The sequence below is a fragment of the Chelonoidis abingdonii genome, chromosome 6 (genome assembly GCF_003597395.2).
Source record: "Chelonoidis abingdonii isolate Lonesome George chromosome 6, CheloAbing_2.0, whole genome shotgun sequence".
Lineage (NCBI taxonomy): Eukaryota > Metazoa > Chordata > Testudines > Testudinidae > Chelonoidis > Chelonoidis abingdonii.
This window is the reverse complement of record NC_133774.1, coordinates 21,758,623-21,776,577: the sequence shown is the minus strand read 5'-3', so window position 1 is coordinate 21,776,577 and position 17,955 is coordinate 21,758,623. Positions and strand designations below refer to the sequence as shown.

The window sequence follows — 17,955 nt, the reverse complement described above, 5'->3', positions numbered from 1 at the left end:
CCCATCCTCACCGCGCGGGATCGATGTCCGCGGCTCGCCATTTCGATTCCGGAACTCCGTTGGGGTTGGTGGAGTTCCGGAATCGATATAAGCATGCTCAGGGATCGATATATCCCGTCTAGATTAGACACGATATATCGATCCCCGAGCAATCAATTTTAACGTGCCGATACGGCGTGTAGTCTAGATGTGGCCCCAGTATCCTATTTCCAGTCCCTTGATTTTACATAGTGCTCCAGATAATCCTTTTAAGGCATTGCTAGCTGACAGCTAAAGCAACAAAAGGCAGCTTAGAAATAACCTTAAAGCCAACAGTGATTTTGGTTGACTTGATTAGTGATCCTTGTTAAACTGGTTTGCATAATAAACTTAACTTACACGGCCATTTTGTAGAGAGGGATACCATAAAATAAAACATTTTACATGAAATGCAAATTGGATTGGAAAAGTATCCATTAGTATTTATTGTTATTTAGAATGTCTTATTTTTAATTTTTTTTCTCAACAGGGGAATGCAATTAAGACCTACAAATACAATGCAATTACCTTTTTACCATTGAATTTGCTAGAACAGTTTAAAAGAGTGGCCAACTTTTATTTCCTGGTTCTTCTTATTTTACAGGTAAATTTGATTACATAATACAGATAATTATGATAAAGTTGATAATATAAGTTCAGTTACTCAGTAATGCAGCTGAATATTACTGCTTTTTGTGACATTGCTATCATGAAACTAAAGTGGACTTGCTAAACAACTCCAGACTAACTGCTTTTAAAATTCAGAAGTTTAATACGAACTTGGAGCAATGCAGTTTATTTGCACATTAATCATTTTAGCTTGATGTTTAGATTTATGCCTTGTGTACCCTGCTTAGAATGCAACTAGTTACTTAGACTGTGAGCAATTTGGGGAATGGACCATCCTTTTTGTTTTAAGTTTGTACAGTGCCTATCACAATGTGGTTCTAGTCCATGACTGGGGCTCATAGGTTATGTGTTCACTGCCAGAAAAAAAAAAAGTGTGTTCTTAATTTGCGTAGCTAACTCAGGTTAATATAGTCATGAAGGCATGGCACCATAAAGCCAATGTTCACTCCCAGGATCCCATATAGACTTTATATCAAACTGCTAACACAAGTTAAGAGTTGCCATGTCTTCACTTCTACTTTAACCTGAGTTAGCTAACCTGACTTAAGAACACATCTTTTAAAGAACTTAATGTGCTCAAATCAGGGAATTGGATAACTTACATTCTTCTTTGAGTGATGGGGCCTATTGTAGTCAACTGGCTGGTTGGTCCATGCATGAGCCTTGACTTGCCTCATGGTTTTGTCCGAGATGACAACGGGTGGGATAGACAGACTGTGTCTCAAGTTCCTTCTTACCGCTGCATGTTCTGGACTGGAACAATCAGTGTCTGCTTGCAAGTGATGCGCTTTCACAAACAAAGTTATATATAGTTAGTGTTTAAGAGTTTTACTGTTTTTATTGCTTTTAGGTAGTCTGTAGTATTTTTAGAGTAGAATAGGTTGTATGGAGGGCTTATTTTTTCTCCATACTCCTCCCCCACATACCCATGCACGGGTACTGGACTCTGCCAAAGACCCCCAGGCTTTAACATCGGTGCCTCCTGCCTGTGTTCCTTCTCGGTCAGTGACGAATATCAGCTCTGTCTCTACTGCTTAGGAGCAAACCACATTGCATTCAGATGCAGTATCTGCCAGTCCTTCCTCAGCCATACCCCGGAAGGTCAGGCTCCCTGCCTCCAGAAGCACCTCATGGAAGTTGCCATGAGGTCTCATTCAGATCCAGGCTGGGGAACCTCCCCACCCCTGTACATCTACCTGAGACAGCCAAGAGTGCCTCAGAGGGTGGCAGGGGAGCTTTACATCTCTCTGGAGAGGGTCCAGGATACCCAACATCAGCTCCTGGATATCCTTCACTCATTGGCATCATCCTGCACCACCTGGTGTTCTTCCCAATCTCCCAAGAGTTAAAGGCACCCTCTCTGTACTCAGTACTGGCATTGGAGCAGGGGACTTCTCCACAGTGGAAAGGTGTCGTCTTATGGGCACTTTTCTACCCTAACAATGAAGCTATACTTGAGCCAGTCAGGATATTTTAGCACATGCTAACCATGTGTACACCTACTCCCCAAGGGGGGCTGAGAAACATTATGTGCCTGCTAAGGTGTCTGAGTTTCTGTTCTGACCCCCCCATCTCTCAGTTCTTGTGGTCCAGGCGGTGACGAAGTGTTCCAGGTAACATCTCCCGTGCTTCACTTTGTCAGATAAGGTGAGAAAGAGATTGGACCTCTTGGGCCACAAGGACTTTTTGTCAGCAGCCTTTAGTTCAGTATCTTGAACTACTAGGTACTGCTCACTAAGTACGATTTCCTAAACTACTGTAAACTGCATGAATTTGCTGAAAAGATACCACGGCAAGAGTGGGCCAATTTTAAGGCTATTCTAGAAGGTAAACTGGTGGCAAGGAAAACTCTTCAGTTAGCAGCGGATGCAGCAGATATCTACTCGAGGCCCATGGCCATCGGTATAGTCCGGGCCGGTGCAACCATTTAGGTGACCTAGGCGGTCGCCTAGGGCACTGGGATTTGGGGGATGCCATTTTCTTCTGCAGTGACCGCAGCAGCCGGATCTTCGGCCGCCCTGGTCGCCGCCAGCATTTAGGCAGAGGGAGCTGTGGCAGGGGAGAGCAGGGAGGACCGCCTGCAGCAAGTAAGGGGTGGGGCAGCACACAGGGGAACTCCTCGCCCTAGCTCACCCCACCCCGCCTCCTCCCCGAGCACGCTATGGCTGTCTCACTTCTCTCGCCTCCCAGGCTTGCAGTGCCAATCAGCTTAGGCGCCACAAGCCTGGGAGGCGGGAGAAGTGAAGCAGCAATGGCGTGCTCAGAGTACTCGTGCTCGGAGCAGGGGTGAGCTGGGGTGGGGGGGCGTGCCTCAGGGCGGAGGGTGGGGTCTGGGAGCTGCCACAAGACAGGGGCGCCTCAGGGCAGAGGTGCAAGGTGGAAGTTTTGCCTAGGGCATGAAACATCCTTGCACCAGTCCTGGGTATAGTTATGTGCAAGGAATTGTGGCTCCACTCCTCTGATTTCCCAAGGAGGTACAAAATGCCATTAAAGATCTCCTTTGCAATGAATCTCATCTTTTTAACCAAAAAACGGATGATTCCCTGCACACTCTCAAGGATTCCAGAGCTACTCTGCATTCCTTGGGTATCTACTGCACCAAAGCGTCAATTCCATTGCCCACCTTCCCCTACACAGTGTTACAGGACCACCCAGTTCTTTCTCCAGAGACACTACGAACCACTGAAAAAATGTCAGGAAGCTCATGGACCGTGCCCTCTGGGACCACCTTCACAATCTTCCATCTTCCAGAGGCAACCACCAGAGAAGAGTGATTTCTGAAGACCACTAGAAAGCTGCCGATCACATTGCCTGATGTCATTTGAATCCCCACAGCTGCTTTTGTGGGTCATCTAGCGCTCCTTTTTTCCATCTTTGAGTGCGTGTCTCTAGAGTGGACATGTTCATCAGACGTGCAAAACATCCTTTCTAGCAGCAGGAAGGACTCCACTAAATGTGGTTACTGAGCCAAGTGGACACACTTTGATTCCTGGGTGGAACATAAAGGATTTTCCCAGAAGCAGGAGGGATTCCCCTCCTTCTTGACTGGGTCTTGTCCACAGCTTCCTCAAAATCTACCGAGCAGCAGTTAGCACCCTCCCCCCCCGTGGAATGACTTTCCATCTTTACCTACGTGTTGACTGTTCGGTTTTTGGAAGGGCCTCATTGGAAACTTCCTACCTATACAACCCATCACTCCCCAGTGGGGTCTTAACTTGGTCCTATCTGTGCTAACGAAACTACCCTTTGAACTGCTGGCATCGTGTTCAATGTCTCTCCTCTCCATGAAAGTTGCCTTCCTGGTTAGTGTCACATCAGTGAGGGTTAGTGAGCTTGGTGCCATGATGGCAGGCCCTCCTTTCGTGACTTTTCATAAAGATAAAGATAAAATATCCCTGTGTCTGCATACCAAATTTTTGCCAAAGGTCATCCCTCAATTTCACATTAATCAGTCCGTTCACCTATTTGTTTTTTTTCATGAAGCCATATGCTTTGGAAAAGGAACGGTAACTCCACTCCCTTGATGTCCATTGGGCATCGTCCTTCTACCTGAAAAGGATGAAACTGGTCAGGAAATCCCCCAGGCTGTTTGTCGCAATAGCCAAAAGAGTTAAGAGGTGGGCAGTCTTCACACAATGAATGTCTAAGTGGATTTTGGGCTGCATTACACTCTATCAATTATCTGGCCTCCACTCACCTCAAGGGTGTGGGCCCGTGCAACAAGAACCCAGGCTCTGACCATGGCCTCCCTCCATGACTTATTGCGTTGAGATATCTGTAAAATGGCCAGGTGGAGTTCAGTTCACACCTTTGCTGTGAATTATGCCTTAGCGCAGGACCCAGTGGCGGATGCCTCCTCTGTCTTAGCTGTCCTCCGCTCATCTATCCCATCTTCATCCTTGTACCCTCCTCCAACTTAGGTACTGCTTGCTAGTCACCCTCAGTGGAATACAATAGGAACCATCACTTGAAGAAGAAGAGGAGGTTACTTACCTGTAACTGGAGGTTCTTTGAGATGTGTGGTTCCTATCTGTATTCTGCTTCCCACCCTCCTTCCCCTCTGCTGCAGATCTGTTGATTTGTAGTGGAGAAGGAACTGGAGACACAGTTGATCCACCCTGCCCTTTATCACCTTAGGCGAAGCTGTGAAGTGAGTCAGGGGGCATGTGCGGAGCTGTGGATGCTACTTTTAAATTCTCCATCTCTAGATGCATGGTGTACATGCATAAACCCTCCGTGGAATACAGATAGGGATCGCACATCTTAAAGAACTTCCAGTTATAGATAAGTAACTTCCTCTTCCAGAATTGGCATATGAGACTGTCAGTCCAGAAGCAAGAACTTTTAATAAATCTGTCTTTTATGGGGGTAGTACCATATGACTGGAGAATGCTAATATCATCCCTGTATTTAAGAAAAGGGGGTGGGGGGAAGTGATCAGAGCAATTACAGACCTGTTAGTCTGATCTCAGTAGTATGCAGGGCTTTAGAACAAATTGTGAAAGGAAAAAATAATTAAATTTATAGAAGTAAATAATAAAGAGGATGTAACGCAATGTGGGTTTACTGAAAGTAGATCGTTCCAGAATAACGTTGTGTGGTTTTTGTTGTTGTTGTTGTTTTTTTGAAGGAGGTGGGTCCAGGTCACTTGCCAGGATTATCTGGCTCATGTAATAATTTCCCTGCCATTTGAGGGGCTGCAGGCAGGGGTGCACCTCAGTCCCTCATATTCTCTGCCTGTGGCACATAATAATGTAGTTTCCTGTGGGCTGTAATACTTCAGTCTAATTTCGGTTGTTGGGTTTAGTGTGTAGGTGCTGGGTGGTGCTCGAGTCCTGTGATGTACAGGAGGTCAAACTAGATGATCTGTTGGTCCTTTTTGCCACTAAAGTGTTTCACCAAGTTGTTCCCTGATCTTTGTTCACATTCACAGACAATTCCTCAGATAACTACTTTATCGTGGTATACAACACTAGTGCCTTTGCTCCTGGTGCTTGGGATAACTGCAATCAAAGACCTGGTGGATGACATCGTAAGAATTATTTTCGTAATGTTAAAACTGATGACAAGTTATTTAAATATGTAAGAGTAAACATACTCCTTTTTCCTGTCTCCTTAAGGCTCGCCATAGAATGGATAATGAGATTAATAACCGGACATGTGATGTTATCAGGGATGGAAGGTATTGTAAAGTTTTTGCTTTAACTTTGAAAGTAATGTTTTTACTAGTTACTGATTACTCCTGCAGAACTTAAATGGTAGATTATATTGTACATTTAGATTGCAGTTCTCCACTGTTTATGCACTTGTATGTGTAACTCCTATTAACAATTAAAGTTAATTGCCTACATCCAATCCCTTGTGGTTTGAAAGAACAGTCACATAAAAAAAAATCCAGCACTGAATCTGTGTCAAGTGAGAGTTTTAGGGAAAAAGACAGAAATATTTATGTGTGTTAAATGATGACACTTTCCTGCATTGCAGTTCTTAAGAATTTCAGTCATCAGGAACTATTTGAATAAGGAATGTTTCTCTCCTGAGATGTAAGGCTTTTCTATTCTGATCCTGTGGAAGTCTGCCAGAGAAGATGCCAAAGACTTCAAGATGATATATAACTTATGTCTATCCTATCCTAAACGAATACTACTGATCTTAAAAAATATTTGACATTTAGGTTCAAAGCTGCTAAATGGAAAGAGATTCAAGTTGGAGATGTCATTCGTCTGGAGAAAAATGCCTTTGTTCCTGTAAGCGAATGGCCTAATTTTTTTAAAAATAAATTCCTTGTTTGCATGGAGTTTGTCTCTGGTGCAATGTTTGGCTTTCATTTATTTACTGTGTTGTTTTGACTAGGCTGATATTCTGCTGCTGTCCAGCTCAGAACCTAACAGCCTTTGTTATGTAGAGACAGCTGAACTAGATGGGTAAGGCTCTTTTTTTTACGGGATTTTACATGTCATTTTTGGTTTAATGGTGAAAGGGCTGAAGTGTGTATTGCAGAAATGTTATTCCAAACTAGTGAAATTCTTTATGTACCCTGGTGATTAGACCTGGCAAATTTAAGGTCATTACTTGGTGTGTGTTTTGTTACTACTGTTTCATAAATATCTTAATTTATACTCTCTCTAAAATGAATGGCTTTTATGAAGACCAGGTGACCTGGACTCTGCATAATATGGATCTCTAATGAGATATGCTAGAGTAAATTTTCGTCTGGCAGTGACTTAGCCACACAACTTCTATTGATCTTGAAGTCCACATGTTTATTCCCTACATTACAACTCTGTAAAATCATGTATAGAGTCTGTTTGGATTACCAGACATTGCAGTCAGAGTGTGTTTTGCTCTCTTTCACTAGCACTCTTAATTTTGTCAGTTATTTAATTTTAGGTTCTACTTTATGTACAATGGCTTTCTCAAGCTTAACTACTGCATCAGGAAAGCAGTGGCTTTGAGCATTTATGTTCATCCCACTAACTTTACCATTTGGCGTTGTATTAGCGTCCTGTTCCCCACCTCCAACAGCAGCAGTTAAAAGCTCAGCAGCCATAGGCAAAATACTATAGAAAATTACAGCTGCACTGATCTTGTGAAATGTACTGGAAAAAGAGAGATGCAGGGAACCTCTAAAAATGGAAATTTACAAATCATTAGTTACTGCTTTAATATGAGTCTAAAGGTAATCTCCTGAACCCTCATAAAATTAATGAGGTAGGGGAAGAAGCAATGTGTAGAAAACTTTTCTTTACACAGTGCCTTTCCATCTTTTTCTTTTTGGCAATGAAATACTATTAATACAAGGTTATAATAAACTAAAACCAATTTTTCTGAATTTTATTTTATAATACCAAGACATTAACAGTATGTGCACAGATGTAACCTAATCCACTTATTTGGAAACAGCGCTTTGTGCTGACACTGCCTCTGAGGTGAGAAATCACAAAGTAGCAAGGCACATCCTGGTGTTCGTTGTGGCTCAACTGAATATTACACCATTTGAGACTCTCCTTGTTTGAACTCTGAAGTGTTTGTTCTGTCTTTTAAATTATTCCATTGAGAAATGTAAATAAGAGTTTAAGATCTTGCCAAAGCTTTCCCACTTTGGGTCTGTTTTTCTACAAGTAGTGTATAAGTGGGTTATTTTTACTGTGTTGCTCCCCTGGGGTACCCAGGGTTGTGAGGCATCTGACCTTTACATGCCTTTATCATGAAGAAGTTTTGTCTATGCCTGCTATGGGAGCTCCCTGAAACCACCAGCCCTTGGCAGCAGCAGATCTTGCTTTTTCTGCATGGGTAGCGACAGGCACATGCCTGCCCTGAATACACAGAGCTTTGCCTGCAGCATCTCCAGCCCCTTATCCACTGAACACTCACAGGATTACCAGGCCTGCTATTCCCAAAAAAACAGTATACACCAGCTTGTAAGATTCAACTCCGGACCAGCACTTTGCCCCCCACCACAACACTTAGATATATTCATTGTGAAAACAAGAATAAATGTATTAAATAATAAAGATTGAAATGATAGTAAGTAAGAATACTGGAAACAAATAAGTACGTATAAAAAAATCACAATGTGCTTTCTAGAGACTAAACTTAACTAACAATTTACTCTTGTGTCCAAATAAGTTTCTCACCCAAAGTTCTCTCCAGTGTTTTCAGCTAAGCCTGGTTGAGACCCCTTTCATGAAACAAAATCACTGTCCTTTTACTTCCTCAGTGAAGGGTACCCAGGCAACTCCCCTGTTCCCCCAAATATACTTAAGCAAACCTTTGTACACCTCCAGATAGGATTTCCTCCCACCTGCTGCTTTTCTCTTCCGGTTAGTTTCTTTCTGAAGTCCTCACAATCCTTCCTTGTGCATTCCATTTAGAGTGATCATAGGAGACCCTTTGTGAACAAGTCAATTCTCAAATTTATAAACATACAAATAAAAGTGTATTGTCTGACAGAAAACCCATTTTTCATCTTTGCTGGTGACCTGCACCTTCATACAGACATTAGAAATATATTTTGAATATTTGTATACTCCCTCCTTACATAGTATCTTTACATACATTTCACAATACTATGAATGCACAGAGAGACACTGGCTTTCATTTGAGACGTAGAGTGACATTCTTTGGTGAACTAGAAAGTACATATCAGACTCAGAAGAGTCCTGTAATCCCTCTGCACCCCCTTGTCAGTTGGCACTGAGAGGTTCTTGGCTCACATTTCCTTATTTACAGTGAACGTAAGTCAATCAGTATATCCATTATGGAGAGAAGTGAGCAAGCTTTCTTGTTAGAATTACTTGTGCAATTTTTTGTGGGAATTTCAAATGCATTAATGTAATGTTTGCAAATGTGCTATTTTATCATTTTCCCAAAGTGGATATGCACAAATAATAGTTGCATATGTATGTGTGTGTTTTCATGTTACTTTAAATTTTCCTCCTTTTTTCGGATTTTGGTAACATCCTTTTCTTTTTCTTTTAGTGAAACTAACTTAAAGTTCAAAATGTCACTTGAGGTAACAGACCGATATCTCCAAGAAGAAAGTGCAATGGCAGAATTTGATGGTTTGTGCAAACACTTTATTCTCGTTAAAGTTGCTCAAATGTAGCTTGAATAACATACAGTTAAATAAAAGGAAGAGCTCAGACTGGGCTGTTGGTAATACATATATGGTTCTATTTTTAAGCCAGTATGCAGTACAAGTAACTGGTTTGACTAAAAATTGTATTTTGCTCAGCAGTACAATCTGAAAGACAAGATTTTGTATCATGGACATTCTGGGGTATGTTAATGAGAGGAGAGAGAGGAGATCTTAAACTAATATTTTCCATTCCAATGTTTTCTGTAATAAATAAATAAATAAATAAATAAAATGTTGGGAGCCTATAGACTAGTTTCTTTTCCTCTTAATATTAAAGCTAATTTTACTGTGCAAACACAAAGTGTATTTTATTTTTCAAATTTCACATTCCCTCCTGTTGGGACCTGAGATAGAACTGTATTTCTTTACTAAAGTTCTCTAGCAATCCTATACCTTATACTTCAAAGAAGAAAAAGTTTCAAACAAATTTACAGCAAATATGGGTAAAAAGTGGTAAAAATTCTCACCATCTGGGTAAAGTTCAGATTGCAATATTCAATCATTCATATTTTTTGTTCACTTACATTTGTAGAAACATTTGTAGAACACATTTTTTGCGTTCATAAACATGTCCAAATCCAAAATTTCAAGATGAGCTGAATTCCATTTTCAGATGGAAGCAGAAATACCACGTGACATGAAGTGACCAGTCATAATTTACACAATAACAATAAAAATAACAAAGTCCACAGAACAGACAATAAACTAATGTACATGAATTGTAGTTGTAGCCATGTCGGTCCCAAGATATTAGAGAGACAAGATGGGTGAGGTAATATAGTCTTTGGACCAACTTGTGTTGGTGAGAGAGAATCATAGAATCATGGAATGTCAGGGTTGGAAGGGACCTCAGGAGATCATCTAGTCCAACGCCCTGCTCAAAGCAGGACCAATACCCCAACTAAATCACCCCAGCCAGGGCTTTGTCAAGCCTGACCTTAAAAACTTCTAAGGAAGGAGATTCCACCACCTCCCTAGGTAACCTATTCCAGTGATTAACCACCCGCCTAACAAAAGTTTTTCCTACTATCAAACCTAAACCTCCCTCACAACTTGAGACCATTGCTCCTAGTTCTGTCATCTACTGCCACTGAGAACAGTCTAGATCCATCCTCTTTGGAACTCCCTTTCAGGTAGTTGAAAGCAGCTATCAAATCTCCCTTCATTCTTCTCTTCTGCAGACTAAATAATCCCAGTATCCTCAGCCTCTCCTCATAAGTCATGTGCTCCCACCACCTAATCATTTTTGTTGCCCTCCACTGGACTCTTTCCAATTTTTCCACATCCTTGTAGTGTGGGGCCCAAAACTGGACACAGTACTCCAGATGAGGCCTCACCAATGCCTAATAGAGGGGAATGATTACGTCCCTCAATCTGCTGGCAGTGCTCCTACTTATACAGCCTAAAATGCCGTTAGCCTTCTTGGCAATAAGGACACACTGTTGACTCCTATCCAGCTTCTCGTCCACTGTAACCCCTAGGCCCTTTTCTGCAGAACTGCTGCCTAGCCCTTTGGTCCCTAGTCTGTAACAGTGCATGGGATTCTTCCGTCCTAAGTGCAGGACTCTGTAGTTGTCCATGTTGAGCCTCATCAGATTTCTTTTGGCCCAATCCTCTAATTTGTCTAGGTCCCTCTGTATCCTATCCCTACCCGCCAGTGTATCTACCACTCCTCCCAGTTTCGTGTCATCTGCAAACTTGCTGAGGGTGCAATCCATGCCATCCTCCAGATCATTAATGAAGATATTGAACAAAATCAGCCCCAGGACTGACTCTTGGGGCACTCCACTTGATACCAGCTGCCAGCTAGACATAGAGCCATTGATCACTACCCGTTGAGCCCAATGATCTAGCCAGTTTTCTATCCACCTTATAGTCCATTCATCTACCCCATGCTTCTTTAACTTGTCAGCAAGAATACTGTGGGAGACCGTATCAAAAGCTTTGCTAAAGTCAAGGAATAACACGTCCACTGCTTTCCCCTCATCCACAGAGCCAGTTATCTCATCATGGAAGGCAATTTGGTTAGTCAGGCATGATTTGCCCTTGGAGAATCCATGCTGACTGTTCCTGATCACTTTCCTCTCCTCTAAATACTTCAAAATTGATTCCTTGAGGACCTGCTCCATGATTTTTCCAGGGACTGAGGTGAGGCTGACATTAGCCTTTTTTCAGTGATTCGGGACCTCCCCCAATCGCCATGAGTTTTCAATGGCCAACGGCTCTGCAGTCACATCTGCCAACTCCTTTACCACCCTCGGATGCAATTCATCTGGCCCCTTGGACTTGTGCTTGTCCAGCTTTTCTAAATAGTCCTGAACCACTTCTTTCTCCACAGAGGTCTGGTCGCCTCCTCCTCATGTTGTGCTGCCCAGTGTAGTAATCTGGGAGCTGACCTTTCAAGCCACACAGAGCTCTTCTTCAGACCTGGGGAAAGTATTCCCACTGTCACAGTAAACGCAATGTGGAACAGCTTGTTTAGTGTAAGTAGTTAACACATATTGCAGGGGACCATTCAAAGTAAAGTGGTCCATTAACATCTCTGCAGACATAGGACAAAAATATATCCACCCCAAATACATCGCCAAACTCATCCATTCCATCCTCACCCATAACAATTTTACATACGACAACAAACACTTTGCCCAAACCATGGGAACAGTGATGGTTACGAAGATCGCTCCCCAATATGCGAACCTCTTCATGGGCCAACTTGCAGTATATGCTCATTACTGATGCTAAACAATCTGTTCCACATTGCATTTTGCTGTGACACTGGAAGTACCTTTCCCAGACCTGAAGAAGAGCTCTGTGTGGCTCAAAAGCTTTGTCTGGTCTACACTACAGACTTAATCTGTATAACTACGTCACTCACGTGTAAAAAATTAACATAGCGATGTAGTTATACTGACCTAACCCCCAGTGTAGACAGTGCTATGTCAGCAAGAGAGCTTCTCCTATCAACATAACTACAGTCTCTCAGGGAGGTGAATTCATTGTGCTGACAGGGGAGCTCTCTCCTGTTGGTGTAGAGCATCTTCATTAAAGTGCTACAGTGGCACTTGTGCTGTTGCAGTGTTTTAACTGGTGACCTGCCCCTTGTTTCTCTCATCAATAGAAGGTGATCCTATCAAAGTTATTACCTCACCTGCCTTGTCTCTGTAATAAGCTACAATGTCTAATTAAAAGCTTTTAGGCTGAAAGGTTACCAAAAAAACCTTAGTAGATCTCAACATTGTTCATGTAGCTTGCAAACAAGGGGAAAAGGCCAAAAGATTCAAATTCGGAAGAATATCTTTACTAGCAAGTTATCAGCATGACCGTGTATTTTTCTTGTTGGGTCATTGCCACTTAAGTCTTGAAAGCAAAATAGCATCAAATACTGAGTAATAGCCTCAGTCTGGAGTGTACGCAATCCAGTAAGAGAGAAACTTACATTCCTCTCCCATGTTGACCACCTTCACTGTTCAGGAAATACTCAAGTAAAGATATTGGCTTAAAGTCTGCTTAACTGAGGGCTGAATACAACATGGCATTGTAGCAAGAATATAGTTCTGCTGTATGTGTATTTGCAGTCTGTGGATGAACTTAAAGTAAAATGCCAATGGATTCACCATATTCAACATTTTTTGGCAATATAGTGTTGAATATCTGCGCTCAGATTTTCAAACAAATGTTTTATTCAGAACTTTTGCTTTTAAATGGTGTATTTTTTTTTTTTTGTAGCAGAATCCAGTGCTATTCCTGTAAAAGGACTAAAGTAAAATCCTGTATGGTATTTCATAATGTCATTGGTATTGATCATTACATTTTTTAAATTTTAATATTTTTATTAGGTTTAATTGAATGCGAAGAACCCAATAATCGACTAGATAAGTTTACAGGAACATTATTCTGGAGAAGCAGGACATATCCACTGGATGCTGATAAAATTTTGTTGCGTGGCTGTAAAATCAGGAATACAGACTTCTGCCATGGAGTGGTCATATTTGCAGGTATTATTTATATGACTCATAGACTTTAAGGTCAGAAGGGACCATTATGATCATCTAGTCTGACCTGCACAATGCAAGCCACAGAATCTCACCCACTCACTCCTGTAACAAACCCCTAACCTATGTCTGAGTTATTGAAGTTCTCAAATCGTGGTTTAAAGACCTCAAGATGCAGAGAATCCTCCAGCAAGTGACCCATGCTGCAGAGGAAGGCGAAAAACCTCCAGGGCCTCTGCCAATCTTCCTTGGAGGAAAATTCCTTCCCAATCCTAAATATGGCCATCAGTTAAACCCTGAGCATGTGGGCAAGACTCATCAACCAGCACCCAGGAAAGAATTCTCTGTAGTAACTCAGATCTCACTCTAACATCCCATCACAGACCATTGGGCATATTTACCTGCTAATAATCAAAGATCAATTAATTGCCAGAATTAGACTATCCCATCATACCATTCCCTCTGTAAACTTATCAAGCTTAGTCTTGAAGCCAGATATGTCTTTTGCCCCACTACTCCCCTTGGAAGGCTGTTCCAAAACTTCACTCCTCTAATGGTTAGAAACAGAAGTATATGAAATAAGTACAGCAAGGTAACTAGGTAAAAGCTGTGCCCAATAATTGTCCAGCATAGGCATTTCCATTAACTTCAATTGAAGCTCTTATGTGAAGGATAGAGCCCTGAACATCCCACCTTTAAAAGGTGCAGAATCTTCGATTCCTGATGTTTTCTGTATCAGCCTCCTGACTTGACAGCACTCGGCACGCTACAGGATCAGACCCTTTGTGTGCAAACTTACAAGATCTAGTACACTTTCTTATAAAATGATGTTCACACTTGATGTCTTTCTTTTTATTTCTGTTAATTTTGTTTTTGTTTGGGCTTTTTTTAAGGAGGAGACACAAAAATAATGAAAAACAGCGGAAAGACCAGATTTAAAAGGACTAAAATTGACTCTCTCATGAACTACATGGTTTACACGGTAACAGACTTTGGTTTTTTTTTTACTCTGTTACATTTTTGGAGTTCCTACTGTATAGGTGTGAATGTTGTCCTGCTGTGCCTAGTTTCAATAATCATTATTCATAGTGTGACATATCAAATATATTCAGGTCCAGTTTTAGGCACTAACCGTGCAAGTCCACAGGGGTGGATCCCACTTTGTGGTTAGACACTCAGTGAAGTCAGTGGGCTTTGTGTCAGTGATGGGGCCTGCCTGTCTAGAACAGCAAGTAAGGTTGAGGCCTTATTATAAAGGAAAACAATTACAAAGTGAGTAAACAAACTGTCATTTAATTTATTTTAACAAATGCTCATTTTTTATTTTAAAATTAATTTAAACATTTCACCTGCAATGTTATAAACTTTGGCTAAGTTAGACTTGAACTGAAACAAAAAAAAATTGGTCCCCAGGCACTTTGATGTTGCTAGTTTCATTTCCAAACTGAATTAAAGTGCAACAATCAAGCTATCTGCATATAGTAAAATGTGAAAATTAGACCTTTAAAAACTTCTTCAGTTCAAACACAAGTCAATTTGAGGAATAATCTGGAATACGTTAGTAGCACAGGTAAGGGCGTAGTGTCTTTGTAATTATTAATATCTTGGCAAATGTCCTCTTTTAAAACAGAACTTTCAAGGGAAAGGTTGCCCTACTAGATTTGTTTTTTCCTTTTATTGAATAACTACTAAGAAAACGTCTCATGAGAATCATCATAGAGGTCAAGGTTGCGAATCCAGCCTAACAAATAAGGCCATTGACTTACAAAGAACACTCTTGGCGCTTTATGTTCTAGATCTTTATTGTATTGATCCTCCTGTCAGCTGGCCTTGCTATTGGACACACTTATTGGGAGCAGCAGATTGGCAATACTTCTTGGTACCTCTATGATGGTGAAGACTACAGCCCTCCGTACCGTGGCTTCCTTAATTTTTGGGGCTACATCATTGTTCTTAACACCATGGTTCCCATTTCTCTCTATGTGAGGTAACTACATCTCTTTGTTTTTAAAGTTGAAAATGTAGTGGGTATGGAGTAAAATTAACTGTATTTCCATTTGATGACATTTCCTCCAATCCCCTTGTTCCCAAAAAGATGTTGTGTTCTTTTCCTCTTATTGGTATTTTCAAAGGACGGTGAGCCATACTATGTGTCACTAGGGCGTACAAATCTTGACTGAAAGATGCAAAATTAATGTTAAAAACACTTGCCCTCTTTAATAAATTTGATACTGTGTGGTGGTAAATTTCAAACATGAACAAATTGCTTCTCCAATATTCAAACAATGTACAGTGATAGGTCAGATCCTGAAAGAATTTACTTCTGTGTGTAGCTAGTTCTGTACAGTCCTATTGAGAAACTGTATATGGAAGAAGCTGCTTCCAGGATTAGGCCCTGTGTTGAATTTTTTCCTATGTTCTACATTCAACTTTTTTAAGACAGAGAACTGACTCACACTTCATGTTTTACTGAAAAGTACTTTGAGTTTTGGCTGTCAGTCTAGTATTCAGTTAGCTCACAAAATGTCTACTTTGTATTTAGATTTTACTACTGAATATAGTTTTCACTCCAGTGGTGGTAATATGGGATCACCTTTGACATGCTCCATTTGGGGTCTCTTCTCTGACTTGTGCTGGACTGTTTAAACTGAGCTGTGCACTTTGAATCAATTGTTTTGAGTAGCTTATATCCTGGGTGAGTTTTTGGAAATAAACTAGCTCCTTTGTATAATTTCTAAATATTAACACATCCGATAACATGGATTTATTTGCTCTACTGGTGTCCTTGAAAATTCATTCAGAACTTGATAGATCTACATCATGTCTTTGCATTTTAATGTATAGCAACCTGTTAATTGTATGATCTTGCTGTTGTGTTTTATTCAATTAGTGTTGAAGTGATTCGTTTAGGCCAAAGCTATTTTATAAACTGGGATCTGCAAATGTATTACCCTGAGAAGGATACACCTGCTAAGGCCCGAACCACCACTCTGAATGAACAGCTTGGACAAATCCACTACATCTTTTCAGATAAGACAGGAACGCTTACGCAGAACATCATGGCATTCAAAAAATGCTGTATAAATGGACAAACATACGGTAAGTACGTAAGAACACAAGAACAACTATACTGGGTCAGACCAAATGTCCATCTAGCCCAGTATCCTGTCTTCCGACAGTGGCCAATGCCAGGTGCCCCAGAGGGAATGAACAGAACAGGTAATCATCAAGTGATCCATCCTCTGTTGCCCATTCCCAGCTTCTGGCAAACAGAGGCTAGGGAGACCATCCCTGCAAGTCTCGGTCATTGCTAACTATTACACCTCTCTACTGTCAATTGTTTTTCAATCTGAACTGTTGCATGCCCATTATATTAAGTACTTATTTGTTAACGCACTTCAATGATACAAGTGTGTTCCACTGTGAGAATTCTGACATTCTCAACCCCCAAAATATGAAGGATATGGTACCTTTTTGCTTCTACAAGAACAGAGATCCTGCTGGTTCTGAGGGATGAACATGAGATTGCCTCTTCCAAAACATTTTCTCCCTTGTTCCACTCTCCACACTCCCAGCTTGTGTGTAGTAGACAGAGGGACAGCAATAGGGGGAGATGGCTATGGGAATTGGGCACTTTGCACACTAACCCCACAGAACACTTTGTGGCTATGTTAATGATGATCCAATCAGCATTAACTCACCCACCCTGGACTCTAGAAGTCTCCATTTCGAGGGAGCTAATTGGTGGGCAGTGGGTTGAGCAGTATAATTACTGAAGGAGCTTTACAGAGGGAGCAGAAAAAGGGACCATGTGCCATTATGCTGGTTCCCAGTCTCAATGAGTGTGGTCTGTGCCTGTCTAGTTAAGCTGGTTGGAACACTTTGGGCTAACAGCATATTTTGACAAAATGTTAGTTTTGTCAAAGCTGAAATATTTCATGGCGATGTATCTTTTTTGATTTAAATTTTTTGTCAAGAAGGGAGAAGGAGAGAGAGACTCTTTAACCTGGTGGCTATGGCAATGGCCTGGGATGTGGGAGACCCACATTCAAAATCCTACTCTGCCTGGTTCAGAGTGATCTGGGATGAAAACTGCCTGATTCGGTTCCTGTGAGGAACAAAAACATTTAAAACGTCAAAAGTTGTCATGAAATGCAACTGTCATTCTCTGGCCACCTCGGGTCCATGGGATCTGCTGGTTTTACTTCTTGGTAAAAGGTGTGCAGTTGTGCCACCTTTACTTCAGGGTGCAGTTGTACCAGTTTTGGTTAAATTTTCCTGAGTAAATTATTGCTGCTAAAGTTATTCAAAATTGGGGCTGGGGATTGCTGTTGTTTTCTAGCCATTTTTAAAAGAGCCATAGCATGAAAAAAATTATAGCTTGTGTTTAAGTCAATGCTGAGTAGAAATGATTGGAAATTTTGCCAAAGGAAAATTCTGTCTGTCAGAAAATGCTGATTTGTCAAAAGCAATATGTTTCACTGAAATATGTTGCCGTTCGCAAATTCATTTAGAACCAAATTTTGTGGAAAAGATGTTTCAGTAAAGTTAAAAGTTCCATTTTTGACCTTTTTGTAACAGCATGTTTGATCTTTCATTTTGAAGCTACTTTTGGTTTAATTTATTATATATTCTAAAATGAAAAGTTAAAATTTGAACAAAATGTTTTAATCA

At 41.1% G+C, this 17,955-nt stretch overlaps 1 protein-coding gene across 2 annotated transcripts in view; it reads left to right on the top strand.

The window, feature by feature from the left end:
- The window catches only part of ATP8B1 (ATPase phospholipid transporting 8B1), a 144,182-nt gene that overhangs the window by 91,124 nt on the left and 35,103 nt on the right, over positions 1 to 17,955 (top strand). For both annotated transcript variants that reach the window (XM_032802572.2, XM_032802573.1), the window contains exons 4-13: positions 509 to 622; positions 5,582 to 5,680; positions 5,769 to 5,830; positions 6,323 to 6,395; positions 6,502 to 6,572; positions 9,130 to 9,212; positions 13,126 to 13,284; positions 14,175 to 14,263; positions 15,078 to 15,268; positions 16,172 to 16,380. In XM_032802572.2, the coding sequence (XP_032658463.1) occupies positions 509 to 622; positions 5,582 to 5,680; positions 5,769 to 5,830; positions 6,323 to 6,395; positions 6,502 to 6,572; positions 9,130 to 9,212; positions 13,126 to 13,284; positions 14,175 to 14,263; positions 15,078 to 15,268; positions 16,172 to 16,380 (1,150 nt within the window). The remainder of the gene's footprint in view (positions 1 to 508; positions 623 to 5,581; positions 5,681 to 5,768; positions 5,831 to 6,322; positions 6,396 to 6,501; positions 6,573 to 9,129; positions 9,213 to 13,125; positions 13,285 to 14,174; positions 14,264 to 15,077; positions 15,269 to 16,171; positions 16,381 to 17,955) is intronic.